Below are 12,108 nucleotides of genomic sequence, written 5' to 3' on the forward strand. Positions count from 1 at the left end.
CTATTTTTTAAAGTCATTTTGCACTCTAGCGTAGTTTTAATAATTCTTTACAAAATGATCTCTTATAATTTATACAGTTAGTCGAAATTTTAGACAGGTGGTCGAAAAATTCAAACAGCCGATCGAAAATTTTAGACAGCCAATCGAGATCATTTTGCAAAGAATTATAAAAAATAAACCAGAATGCAAAATCACTTAAAAAGAAAAGTTATTTTCACCAATTTCTCATAAAACGAGTCATGTCTCAAGCCCCAAGTTTAGACTGGAGAAAAGACTAGTTAAAATTAATTAGTACAATTATCTTTTATTATTAGTAGTAGTAGTATTATTGTTTTTTAAATAAATTATTGTTTTCTTTTAATTTGTGTCTTTCCTTCAATTTACATTGAATTTGTTTATATGATAGAAAGTGAAAGTGATACTAAGATTGTCGTCATTTCCTTCGTTTCCACCATTTGGTTTCTTTTCATTAAGGTTTGTTCATTAGGACATTGCAAATTTATCATGTAAATATGCTTTTCAGGTCTAGTGATTGGCCAGGAATGCATTTTTAATAGAAGAAAAGGAGTTTACTTTATTAGAAAAAATTCATCGACATGTGTACTTCATGAATCTACTCAACGATCATTAGTCCTTTATTAAAAATATAATGATGATTAAAATTATTTCATTTTCTAAACACAATAATCGACTATTAATGTCTTAATTGAAGTATTTAACAAACTAAACTACCTATTTGTACAAGAACTTTGACTTTAGTTTAACGCAGATCAATAACATAGAAATGAAGGCCATAAGGAAAATCAAGGAGAGAAATAAGATGAAGATGAATACATTTTCAAACAAAGACTATCAGATGAATACATACAAACACAATACAGCCACTATCCTGCTCTTTCAAAACTACCAAAAAAAAATCCTTAGCCATAGCCAAAGTGGCAGGAAATATTTACCTCCCATCATGATATTTACCCTTGGTTCTCCCTCTCAAAAAGTTTAAACTAATCCTGTGCCATAGAGTGCTTCCCTGCTGCAATAGAATCATCCAAATAAAGGTACGAACCTCTTTCCACTGGATTGCCAGCAATGCACAGAAGAAAATCCATGGCAGCAGGGTAAGTGAATCAATTATATGTTGCAGACCGGGGTTTGGGAGGCAAATAAAGAGAATTTCCACAGTCAATAGGTGTGTGCAACAATGGGTTCCATCTATCAAAGATTATTCGACCCCCACGGCCAACTCTTCCTCTGAATTTACAAGGTGGTGGTGTAGAAGCTTCATCTTTTGTTGACGGATCGGATGGTACAGAAATGCCCGCAGCTGCCAACTTTTCTGGAACTAAAGGTCTCGTAAACAACAAAACTGGCTCAAGGGGATCCTGCATTAACCCGTCGTAACAAATTAGATCGAGAGTTGGAGTTGTACTTACAGCTTTACTCAGGTAATGGGATTAGAGAGAAGAAACAACAGGAAAAGTACCATTTTATGAAGCCATCCTTGTGGTACTTGACGCCGCCTAAACTCTTGCTTAATGTGTCCAGTGGGTATTAATACCATATTGGAATCTGCCAAAGGCTGATTGTGCATTGCAGAAGGCCGTATACCAGTACGGCTGTTTACAATGTCATCTGAATCAAGAAAGTCCTCTTCCCCTAAACTAAACTTATTAGCCGATGGCGGGAATCCAGGAAGAGTCAAGCTATCATCCATAAGCTCCGTTTCATGCTAAAAATCAAAGACACGTCACAAACAAGTATTAAATAAAAAGAGTTCCACATAGTGAGTAATAATAATAGTCTGATCAACTTGGGAAACATGATGGGAGCCTTGCCCAAACCATACAATCACTACTTGAATTAATCAGAAAGTATCAAATACAAAAAGAGTGTACAGAAGTTGTACACCCAAGACACCAAAAAATAAAATAAAATAAAATACAAACAAAACCATTCCTGAACATAAACAGAAGAAATTACAACCATTCCTAAACCATACAATCTTTGAGATACAAAGAAGAAAGAATTTGTAGCGTAAACAATAACAAATTGGAGTCTACCACGTATTAAATGTACACATTCAAACAAACAAATGAACCAGCACTACCTTAAAAGATTCGTAGTACTGCGTACACATAAATAGAGTTTCCTATTTTGAGTAATAACGAGTCTGATACAATAACATACGAACCTTGATATTTATACTATTTAGGAGCACTGTACTTGTTTTTGAAAAAAACAAAAAAAGGAGCATTATATTTGTTTTCACTTTTATAATAACAAGCATACCTAAAAAGAAAATAGTACATTACATGTTCTAACAATCTGATACGTATTAAGTGTCAAGTGAAGGATTAGGACGTTAGGAGTACTATGTGTTCCATCAAAGCAAACAATTATAAGCATACCTTATATTTCATTTGGATCCTCTGAAGACTAACTTCAGCTTCCATAGCTTCTCTCTTCTTCTCTTCTCTCTGAATATATATAGCCATAGTTAGTAAACTTTTATACAAAATTTTCTCAAGGGGAAAAAAAATACAACCAGGAGGAACACAAATTCTAACCTTTCAAGCAGGGAAAAGAAAGAGATGAAAAACCAAAAATACAAATATAAAATTAAGTATTTCCAACTCGCCAACAACAAAGCCATGTTCATATTTAAAATGAAGACCTGAAAAATAAATTTGATTCCCTCTCACAGTATGAAGAATAAAATCTTGACATGTTGGAAAGCTCACAGTCCTCTCAAGTAAATACCTCTACTTAAAATCTAGATGACTTTACTAAAATTACCAGGTTAAATTCCTATCCATCTTTTAAAAATGAATATAGAACAAAAAATTTGAAGAAAAAAATCCAACAGTATGTGACCACAGAGTTGAAGTAAAGATACCTTAATTAAGGCCTCAAGTAAAGTCTTCGCTTGGTCCAGGTTGCGCCTAACCTTTAAAATCAATTTTAGATAAAAGTTATTAAATGGCTACCAGGCATTGTAATGTCAGATAAATACAGCAATGAGTCAATTTTGATAGATAAAGAGAGTTCTCACTTCTCATAAAATAACTACATTAGATCTTTAACAGGCTAATTTACCTAGAAAACTCAAAATGTTCATGTCAGATTTTAAGCTTTCAGAATTTCCATGATCTTGATCTAGTATTACTGTATTACCTAATTAATGCAATTGTTGGAATGTCCACTATAAGTATGCTGGTTCCCATCATCCACCACTACCTAATTTATACACTAAAAAGTAGTAATGATGTATTCAACCTATCAATGTCTACAAAATGTAAGGGTCTGTCTGCACAATTCCCTATCAATAGATAAATTTGAGGTAACCCGCATTCAGGCCAGATTTAAGCTCACAACAAGGTCCAGGTTTATCTCTTCTGCCTTGGGTCAATTACTGCTACAACCCGACTTAGCCCAGCCCTTACTTCATCAAAGCGACAGCTCTTGGTCCCTATCCAGAAATAAACAGCCTTCAATCTTGCCTTGTCATTTTATATGCATTATGCATGTGAAACTTGGGGTTGTAAAAATAATATGGCATTACATACACGTAAGACATTTATTAGCATGCTCTCAGAACAAAAATATGAAGTTTTTCTAGTGTGTATATCAGTTTTTCAGTCAAAGTGGCACTGACCTGGCGAAGCTTTTCAAATGACTGCACATTGTTTTCCCTTCTTTGCATCTAAAAGAAAAACAATAAACAAGATACTCATCAACAAAAAATATGCACTTATTTCAGAAATTATAGTTAAACAAAGAATATATCTTCAAGAGCAATAGTATTATAAAAGAACATAAAATCTTATCACCTACCCTTCTTGTGTGCAGTCTGTGAGCCTTCTCCCTTGGCCTAAAGACATTATATGGATTAGTGTCATTAACAGGTGGAGGAGGCTGTACAAAAAATATGGTTGTGATCATTAGTTGGTGAATCAGTCTCATAATATTGGAAAATTATTCAAGGGCAAGGCAAGTGTTGTTATAAGATAGTTGGTTTTGCAGACACATACATGTTATCACATTCTCATTGTTCATTCTGTTAAAATCTTCCATGAAAGCATAATCAATAAAGGGGGAAAAATCAACAGCTAAAAGAAGAGAAAAGAGAAAGGGTGGATTATTATTATGTTTCTAAAATCTGAACAAGATTTGAAATTGACTGAAGATTTCTTCATGGTCTTTTTTTTTTAAAAAAAAACATTCACAGAATAGCAAGATGAATTTGACATTATTGACAATAATAATCATAATAACAACAGAAATAGTAGAAGCAACAACAATAATAATAATAATAGAAGTAATGACAATTGAAAAGTAAGCAGCACAGTATCAACTACAAATCCTAAGCAAAATATGTAATTAAATTACACACAAATAAATATCACTATTTTCACAAATATAAGAACAACAAGATAACTATCTAATGACATCACTTTTTTTTTAAGCAAAACTACTTGTATTATTACTCGGGAAAATACAAGTAAAGATGGCAAATTCCATAAGAACTTACAAAAAGAAATAAAAAAGAACCTTTTCAGCTCAAGAAAACAGTGTGTGAAAAAACAAATCTGAAGGATTGAAAACAAACCTGTAAACGTCGTAATACAGGCTTTTGCCATCGCTCACGCTGTGTAAAAAAGAGAGAGAGGGGAAAAAAAGGGTCATTGTCCATGAGAGGGGAAAAAAACCTAACGTTTAAGGTCATCATCAAAAGATAATGAATAGCATCAAACATTGAAAACAAAGAATTTGCACATCTTTTATCATCATAGGTTTTTGGAATATGCTATTCATCTTTGAAGCAAACACATGTTTGAGTAACACCAAATAATACAATAAACCTTTCAAATACCACAGTATGTTATTATAAAGATGAATGATGAGACACAGAATGGAGACCATAAGTTCAGAATGAGAAAAGGGTGTAAGAGGTGCGACTTTGTTTTAATCCTAATTGACTATCCCAATAAGAGTATTTAAACGTAAAAAAAAACCTTTATTTTCCTTGGAATGGAAAGATGCAAACAAAAAAGACAACTTCAATTTTGAAATTTCTGCAGCATTTTACATCACTCTTATGCTTTACCATTTTCCACAGGAAAGCATTTTTAGTAGCAGATTTTTCTTTATTTTCCAAATTCCTTTGAAAATTTCCACTGGAAAACAGTTCTTTTCGTTCTTTGTGATGGTTAAGGGCAGGAACCGAGGCAGGAGGTGCTTTAGAATAAATAATGGTTTGTTATTTATATTATTAGGTAAGAAGAGTCTATTGACACATCTCTTCTCAGCATAATCTAAAATATAAGCACTCCTTTACAAAGCAATCCTCTAAACCAACAAACAAACACACCTAACAATGGCAATTCAACAGTTCATAGTTAATTCAAACTTTGTCATGAAAGTAAAATTCCCAGTAATCACTTCCCTCACTATGGTATTTAATGCATACCTTCTCTTTCCAATAATTATAAACAGACTGGAGAACAGCATATCTGATAGAGGGAGCTTGAGCTTGTAGAGCCTATATGAAAACGATTCAAGATCAACTCGAGATCAAAACAAATGATTACACAAGGCCACGTCTCTAAAAATAAAAACAAGCGTCTGAAAATTCAAATGACAAAAGTGGCATAATGTGCTATCACACCCAAATATGATATTGGTTGGAAAATGGAGTAGCACACCTCCATAGCAGTATCCTGCTGCAGAAGAATAGGGATTGGCGAACCAAGAGTAGGTGTTATAACTCCTGCCCTTTCCCGAGCCTTGTGATCCAAAACTTCCAACTTGAACAGAAGACACTCAAACCTGCATTGGACATCTCATTACATAATTTGAATAACGCATTATATGTACGTGTACGTATATATGTGAGAATGATTACTTGTCGGGCGCAAGAATCTTGCGGTCTCTGTTAAACTCCTCAAGCCAATCCTCGTCTTCATTGTCAATGTCGTACTCCACAAACTCTCCGAGTTCAGCCCGAGCTTCAAAGTAGAAAACCCACATAAAAACATTGAATTAATGGGCAATGGGGATTGTACATACATACATATAAGCATTTATACACACACACACATATAAATATAAAATTCATGAGGAGGAATTGAAACGAACCTCCCCTAGCACGCAAGTAAGAATTGGGCTGAAAGAAAGTGCGGGAATAATCTCTCTCGTAAGTATCAACGATAACAAACTGAGGAGTGGGAATCTCAGAGGCGGCGATCCTTTTGGCAGCGGCGACGGCGGCAGGGCTGGGATGGACGTCATTGGCGGAGTCGAAGCTTGCATAGCGGAACAACTGAGAGTTGCGAGTAGAAGATGAAGTAGGGGTGTCGTCGTCCTCTAAGTCCTTGACAGACTTGACTATGGGAAGCTTCTTGTGAATGTCCAATGGCCGAGGCCTTATCGACGGCCTGCTCATTCTTCTTCTTCTTCTTTCCTTTCTCTCATCAACATCCCAAAATCGAAATTAGGGTTTCGAAATTACATACAATACATTAAACAGTACTCTAATTTCATTCTATTCACTACTATTAAGCCCTTTCGATTCAAAATTCCTTCAAATTCTTCGTCATCTTCTTCCTCTTCCCCTCTCCTTATTAGGGTTTCCTGCTCACTGTTACGTATTTGTTTGGGGACAAAACTGAAAAATATACCTTCAATAATAAGTTTCTTGCTAAATATTTAAAAAAAAGAAGCTCCATTTTGAAAATATTCAAAAGTATGTTCCTTACAAGTACTAAAATATGTCCGTATATGCATGTCTACGATAAGAATTTTTTTTTAATTAAAATTATTTTCATCAAATAGATCATTTAAAAAAAATTAATTATAAATTATGGAAAATTCTTATTTTTAAAAATGTAGTTTTATAAAGTTTAGAGTTAATTTTAATGTGGGATTTATTAGTTTTATTTTTAATAATATGGTATTTATATGAGAATTTCAACATTAGTTACACTATGTCGAAGCTCCTATCATTAGTATTGCACCAACTCCAATGACGGCAGGAGTGAAGTATTGAGCTTCGAAAGTCATGTCGTGAGGAGTCTCGAGGTGGTGGAAATATCTTATTTGAAGAGTAGGATCGAGTTGGAGAAGTTTCAAATTTGTAGTTTTTCGGTGACCACGTTCCATCCCTTTTTCGTATTCTTGGAAGTTGATCTAAGAATGCATCTTGCTTTAGTTAATGGTAAGAATTGTTGGTGAGAGTGAGATAACACCATCCTAAAATATAGAATCTATATAAAATTTGGATTGACATGCTCAAAAAATATTTAGAAAGAACATGCAAATTTAAGTAGAACAATAATGTTCTTTAACTTTGATGAAGCTTCAAACCTTAAGCAATATCACCACTTTGAGCAATACTTTAAACAATTCTTTGAGCCAACCAAACACACACCAATATTTATACATATTGTAAAACGCTATCCTAATACTCTCTTTTCCAGCCGCCATTGATACTTAAAGCCTTCTTTTGAAGAAATGAGGATTGAGATTGAACAAGTCTTCAACTCTCCAAGTCAAGTACTTTCTTGGAGAAAACCAGAGATTCTTGGAGCTAGAGAGAAAGGGTAGAGAGAGATTGGAGAGAATGATCAAGTCTCCCAAATCATTATTTTTTTACCCTTATATACAGTAGGCACCGTCATTATGTCCAGCCAATAGAATTAGTTGAAAAACACGTCATTTAGAGCATTTACAACATTTCACGTAATACATCAGGTGATGCGTCGCCTGCATGCAGGCGATGTCTCGCCTCTTGGGTGATGACGTATCACCACCCTCTTTGACTTTGGACACTTCCAAAGGTCCCAAAATTTCTCTAAATGCCACCAAACTTTTTGAAACCCTTAGATACTCTCATGTATCACTTTGGACCCAAATTTGTATTTTATAAGTGCCTACAATTGAAGCTCAAATTCACATATTCAGTATGTGAATTCTACTAAGTGTTTATACATTGCTTGTATTTTAACATTTATCATTTGTATTTAACCAATCATAACAAGAACTCATTTGTGTGGTTGGTTTTGGCAAGAGATGCCATCATCGCTAACGATTGGATAAAGAATCTTGACTAAATGACAAACGCATCGTGCGCCACCACAACATAGTTTTAACCTATGGGATCCAATGGGATAGGCTTGCATGGGCAAGAGGAGAATAGCCATGGAGCGTAATGTCACTGGTGGTCGTTAAATGGTAAAGTCACCATTGTTGGCTTGAGAAAAAAAGAAGAAGAGATAAGTGGAGAAGAAATGTTACATTTTAGTTTTCAGGCTACAAAGTGTTACCAAACTATGAGAAAATTGGAGAAAAAAGTTATATTTTAGTTTTTAGGTTATAAGGTGTTACCAATCTTTATTCAATTTTTGATTACACTTATCTTTTTCGGGTTACATGGTATTTTATTATTATTTCACAATCAGCGACATTAGTTTTTAGTTACACACTATTTTAAGAATGAAAATCAGTTGACCTAAATTTGTATTTTATAAGTGCCTACAATTGAAGCTCAAATTCACATATTCATTATGTGAATTCTACTATGTGTTTATGCCTTGCTTGTATTTTAACACTTATCATTTGTATTTAACCAATCATAACAAGAACTTATTTGTGTGGTTGGTTTTGGCAAGAGATGCCATCATCGCTGACGATTGGATAAAGAATCTTGACTAAATGACAAACGCACCGTGCGCCACCACAACATAGTTTTGACCTATGGGATCCAATGGGATAGGCTCGCATGGGCAAGAGGAGAATAGCCATGGAGCACAATGTCACCGGTGGTTGTTAAATGGTAAAGTCACCATTGTTGGCTTGAGAAACAAAAAAAGAAGAAGAGATAAACGGAGAAGAAATGTTACATTTAGTTTTCAGGCTACAAAGTGTTACCAAACTGTTGACCACGATTTTGGCCAACGAGGAGTAGACGTCAAAACTATAGTAAACCTTCAAGAGAAAAAACGACACCGATAGTTTTATAGTGGTTCAGCCCCAATTTATTGGTAATAGCCTAATCCACTTGGAGTTGTGATATATATATCCTACACTTAAGATCAGATGAACTTGAGTCAACTGACTTTCTTAAGTGTAAGTAGAAAAATACAGAGTTTCTCTCTCTAAATTCTCTCAGAAAATGCCCCAAGAATGCCCCAAGTCACAATCCCAAAGTCTCAAATCTAGAGAGTTTTTCTCAGTCTAAAAAGACCAGTCCCTAAAATGATGCCATGAGCCATTTATTTATAGGCTCATGGATCGTACATAAATATCTCCCTTTGACCGGGCCCTTGGTTCTTCTAACAGACTTTAATTAATAAAATATAAATAAATCTAAATTACAATAATATGGCTATTATTCCAGGATATCTGAGAGATTCCCGCAGCAGTTGAGAATGAACATGGTTGAAGTTGTTACTGAGGACATAAGCAAGCACCTCTCGTCGGCAAAGCACTCCTCTAGCACACTTCTGGTCTAGCACGACACATCTCTGGTCTAGCAAAACACATGACTGGTCGGCCAAAACACATGACTGGTTAGATAACACATTGTTGAAGTGACTGGTCGACCAAAATAGATGACTGGTCGAATAACACATTACTGAAGTGACTGGTCGGCCAAAACACATGACTGGTCGAATAACACATTACTGAAGTGACTGGTCGGCCAAAACACATGACTGGTCGGTCAAAACGACTGACTGGTTGGCCAAACTCCCAACTGGTTAGTCAAAAATATTCACCAGTCGGACATAAATTCTATCAGGTCGGTTCGATCACTTTATCAAAACTCCAAAGAGCCAACACATTTATTGACTATTAATGTGCCATTTACTGACCATGCAGTGCCACTTGTCACTTCTGATTGCAACGTCATCGAACTGCAATTTTGGGGATAACACAAACTATGAGAGAAAATTGGAGAAAAACAGTTATATTTTAGTTTTTAGGTTACAAGGTGTTACCAATCTTTATTCAATTTTGGATTACAATTATCTTTTTTGGGTTACATGGTATTTTATTATTATTTCACAATCAACGACATTAGTTGTGAGTTACACACTATTTTAAGAATGAAAATCAGTTGACCCAAATTTGTATTATATAAATACCTACAATTGAAGCTCAAATTCACATATTTATTATGTGAATTCTACTAAGTGATTATACCTTGTTGTATTTTAACACCCATCATTTGTATTTAACCAATCATAATAAGAACTCATTTGTGTGGTTGGTTTTGGCAAGAGATGCCATCATCGCTGACGATTGGATAAAGAATCTTGACTAAATGACAAACGCACCGTGCGCCACCATAACATAGTTTTGACCTATGGGATCCAATGGGATAAGCTCGCATGGGCAAGAGGAGAATAGCCATGCAGCGCAATGTCACTGGTGGTCGTTAAATGGTAAAGTCACCATTGTTGGCTTGAGAAAAAAAGAAGAAGAGATAAACGGAGAAGAAATGTTACATTTTAGTTTTCAGGCTACAAAGTGTTACCAAACTATGAGAGAAAATTGGAGAAAAAAAGTTATATTTTAGTTTTTAGGTTACAAGGTGTTACCAATCTTTATTCAATTTTGGATCACACTTATCTTTTTTGGGTTACATGGTATTTTATTATTATTTCACAATCAGCGACATTAGTTGTGAGTTACACACTATTTTAAGAATGAAAATCAGTTGACCCAAATTTGTATTTTATAAGTGCCTACAATTGAAGCTCAAATTCACATATTCATTATGTGAATTCTACTATGTGTTTATACCTTGCTTGTATTTTAATACTTATCATTTGTATTTAACCAATCATAACAAGAACTCATTTATGTGGTTGGTTTTGGCAAGAGATGCCATCATCGCTGATGATTGGATAAAGAATCTTAACTAAATGACAAACGCACCGTGCGCCACCACAACATAGTTTTGACCTATGGGATAGGCTCGCATGGGCAAGAGGAGAATAGCCATGGAGCGCAATGTTACTGGTGGTCGTTAAATGGTAAAGTCACCATTGTTGGCTTGAGAAAAAAAGAAGAAGAGATAAACGGAGAAGAAATGTTACATTTTAGTTTTCAGGCTACAAAGTGTTACCAAACTACGAGAGAAAATTGGAGAAAAAAACTTATATTTTAGTTTTTAGGTTATAAGGTGTTACCAATCTTTATTCAATTTTGGATTGCAATTATCTTTTTTGGGTTACATGGTATTTTATTATTATTTCACAATCAGCGACATTAGTTTTGAGTTACACACTATTTTAAGAATGAAAATCAGTTGACCCAAATTTGTATTTTATAAGTGCCTACAATTGAAGCTCAAATTCACATATTCATTATGTGAATTCTACTAAGTGTTTATACCTTGCTTGTATTTTAACACTTATCATTTGTATTTAACTATTGGTGCCGTTTTTCGTCAACAGTGAATAAAGAGCACGAAAACAATAAATGGTTATGGCCAGAAAAATACAATAAGACAAACAGGATTTTTTACGTGGTTCAGCAATTAACTCTGCCTAGTCCACGAGTCTTTGTTATTAGAACTTAAGATGATTTCTGGAAATTCTTCAAGAATGAATTCTCCAGAGTTTCTCTCAAGATCACAAAATTTCCATCATTTACAATGGTGCATGACTTCTCTATTTATAGAGGAGATTTCAGAATACTATCCCACACATTTCGGGAAGTTATTCTATATATGTAAATAATTTTAATGGCATTAAAAGCCTGTAACTCCTATATACAAGGAAACGTCCCCTGAAGATCAGGGGGCGTATAACTGAATAATAAATATCCCTTTATTATAGGGGATTTACAACAATGAATGTAGACCGCGTCTCTCCAAAATGACTCACTAAGATATTCAAGTTATCAATCTACATCGTCAGTGCCGTGTCCACCCAGGTCTCTTAATGACTTTCGAGCTGTAGCATTTTCCCCGAGATCATGTGGCTTTGAGCTCATACTTATGTCAGGCTTGGAGCCCCTAATCCAAGGTCATCTGAGAACAGATGTACTTCGATGTCTGCCTTTCGAGCTTGTGAGGATTTCGAGGCTACCATCTTCGAGGTT

General features: G+C 34.7%; 1 protein-coding gene across 1 annotated transcript; it reads right to left on the minus strand.

The window, feature by feature from the left end:
• Positions 1-816: 816 nt before the first annotated feature.
• LOC133822606 (uncharacterized) lies at positions 817-6,676 on the minus strand. Its single transcript, XM_062254995.1, has 11 exons — positions 6,136-6,676; positions 5,903-6,005; positions 5,703-5,826; positions 5,468-5,539; positions 4,607-4,645; positions 3,832-3,912; positions 3,653-3,700; positions 2,894-2,944; positions 2,406-2,474; positions 1,481-1,726; positions 817-1,379 (listed from the first exon to the last, which is right to left on the minus strand). Exons 1-11 carry the CDS (start codon positions 6,440-6,442, stop codon positions 1,125-1,127), a joined length of 1,395 nt encoding a protein of 464 aa, XP_062110979.1. The 5' UTR covers positions 6,443-6,676; the 3' UTR covers positions 817-1,124.
• Between the last annotated feature and the right edge of the window lie 5,432 nt (positions 6,677-12,108).

This window comes from Humulus lupulus, chromosome 3 (genome assembly GCF_963169125.1).
Source record: "Humulus lupulus chromosome 3, drHumLupu1.1, whole genome shotgun sequence".
NCBI lineage: Eukaryota > Viridiplantae > Streptophyta > Magnoliopsida > Rosales > Cannabaceae > Humulus > Humulus lupulus.

Excerpts from the sequence above, each read along its gene's own strand:
- LOC133822606 (XM_062254995.1), bottom strand. The coding sequence starts at position 6,442 with ATGAGCAGGCCGTCGATAAGGCCTCGGCCATTGGACATTCACAAGAAG. Across the intron at positions 3,913-4,606 it reads CTGTATTACGACGTTTACAG|CCTCCTCCACCTGTTAATGA; the intron begins GTTTGTTTTCAA and ends TTTTTTGTACAG. Across the intron at positions 1,727-2,405 it reads GGATCCAAATGAAATATAAG|CATGAAACGGAGCTTATGGA; the intron begins GTATGCTTATAA and ends TTTGATTTTTAG.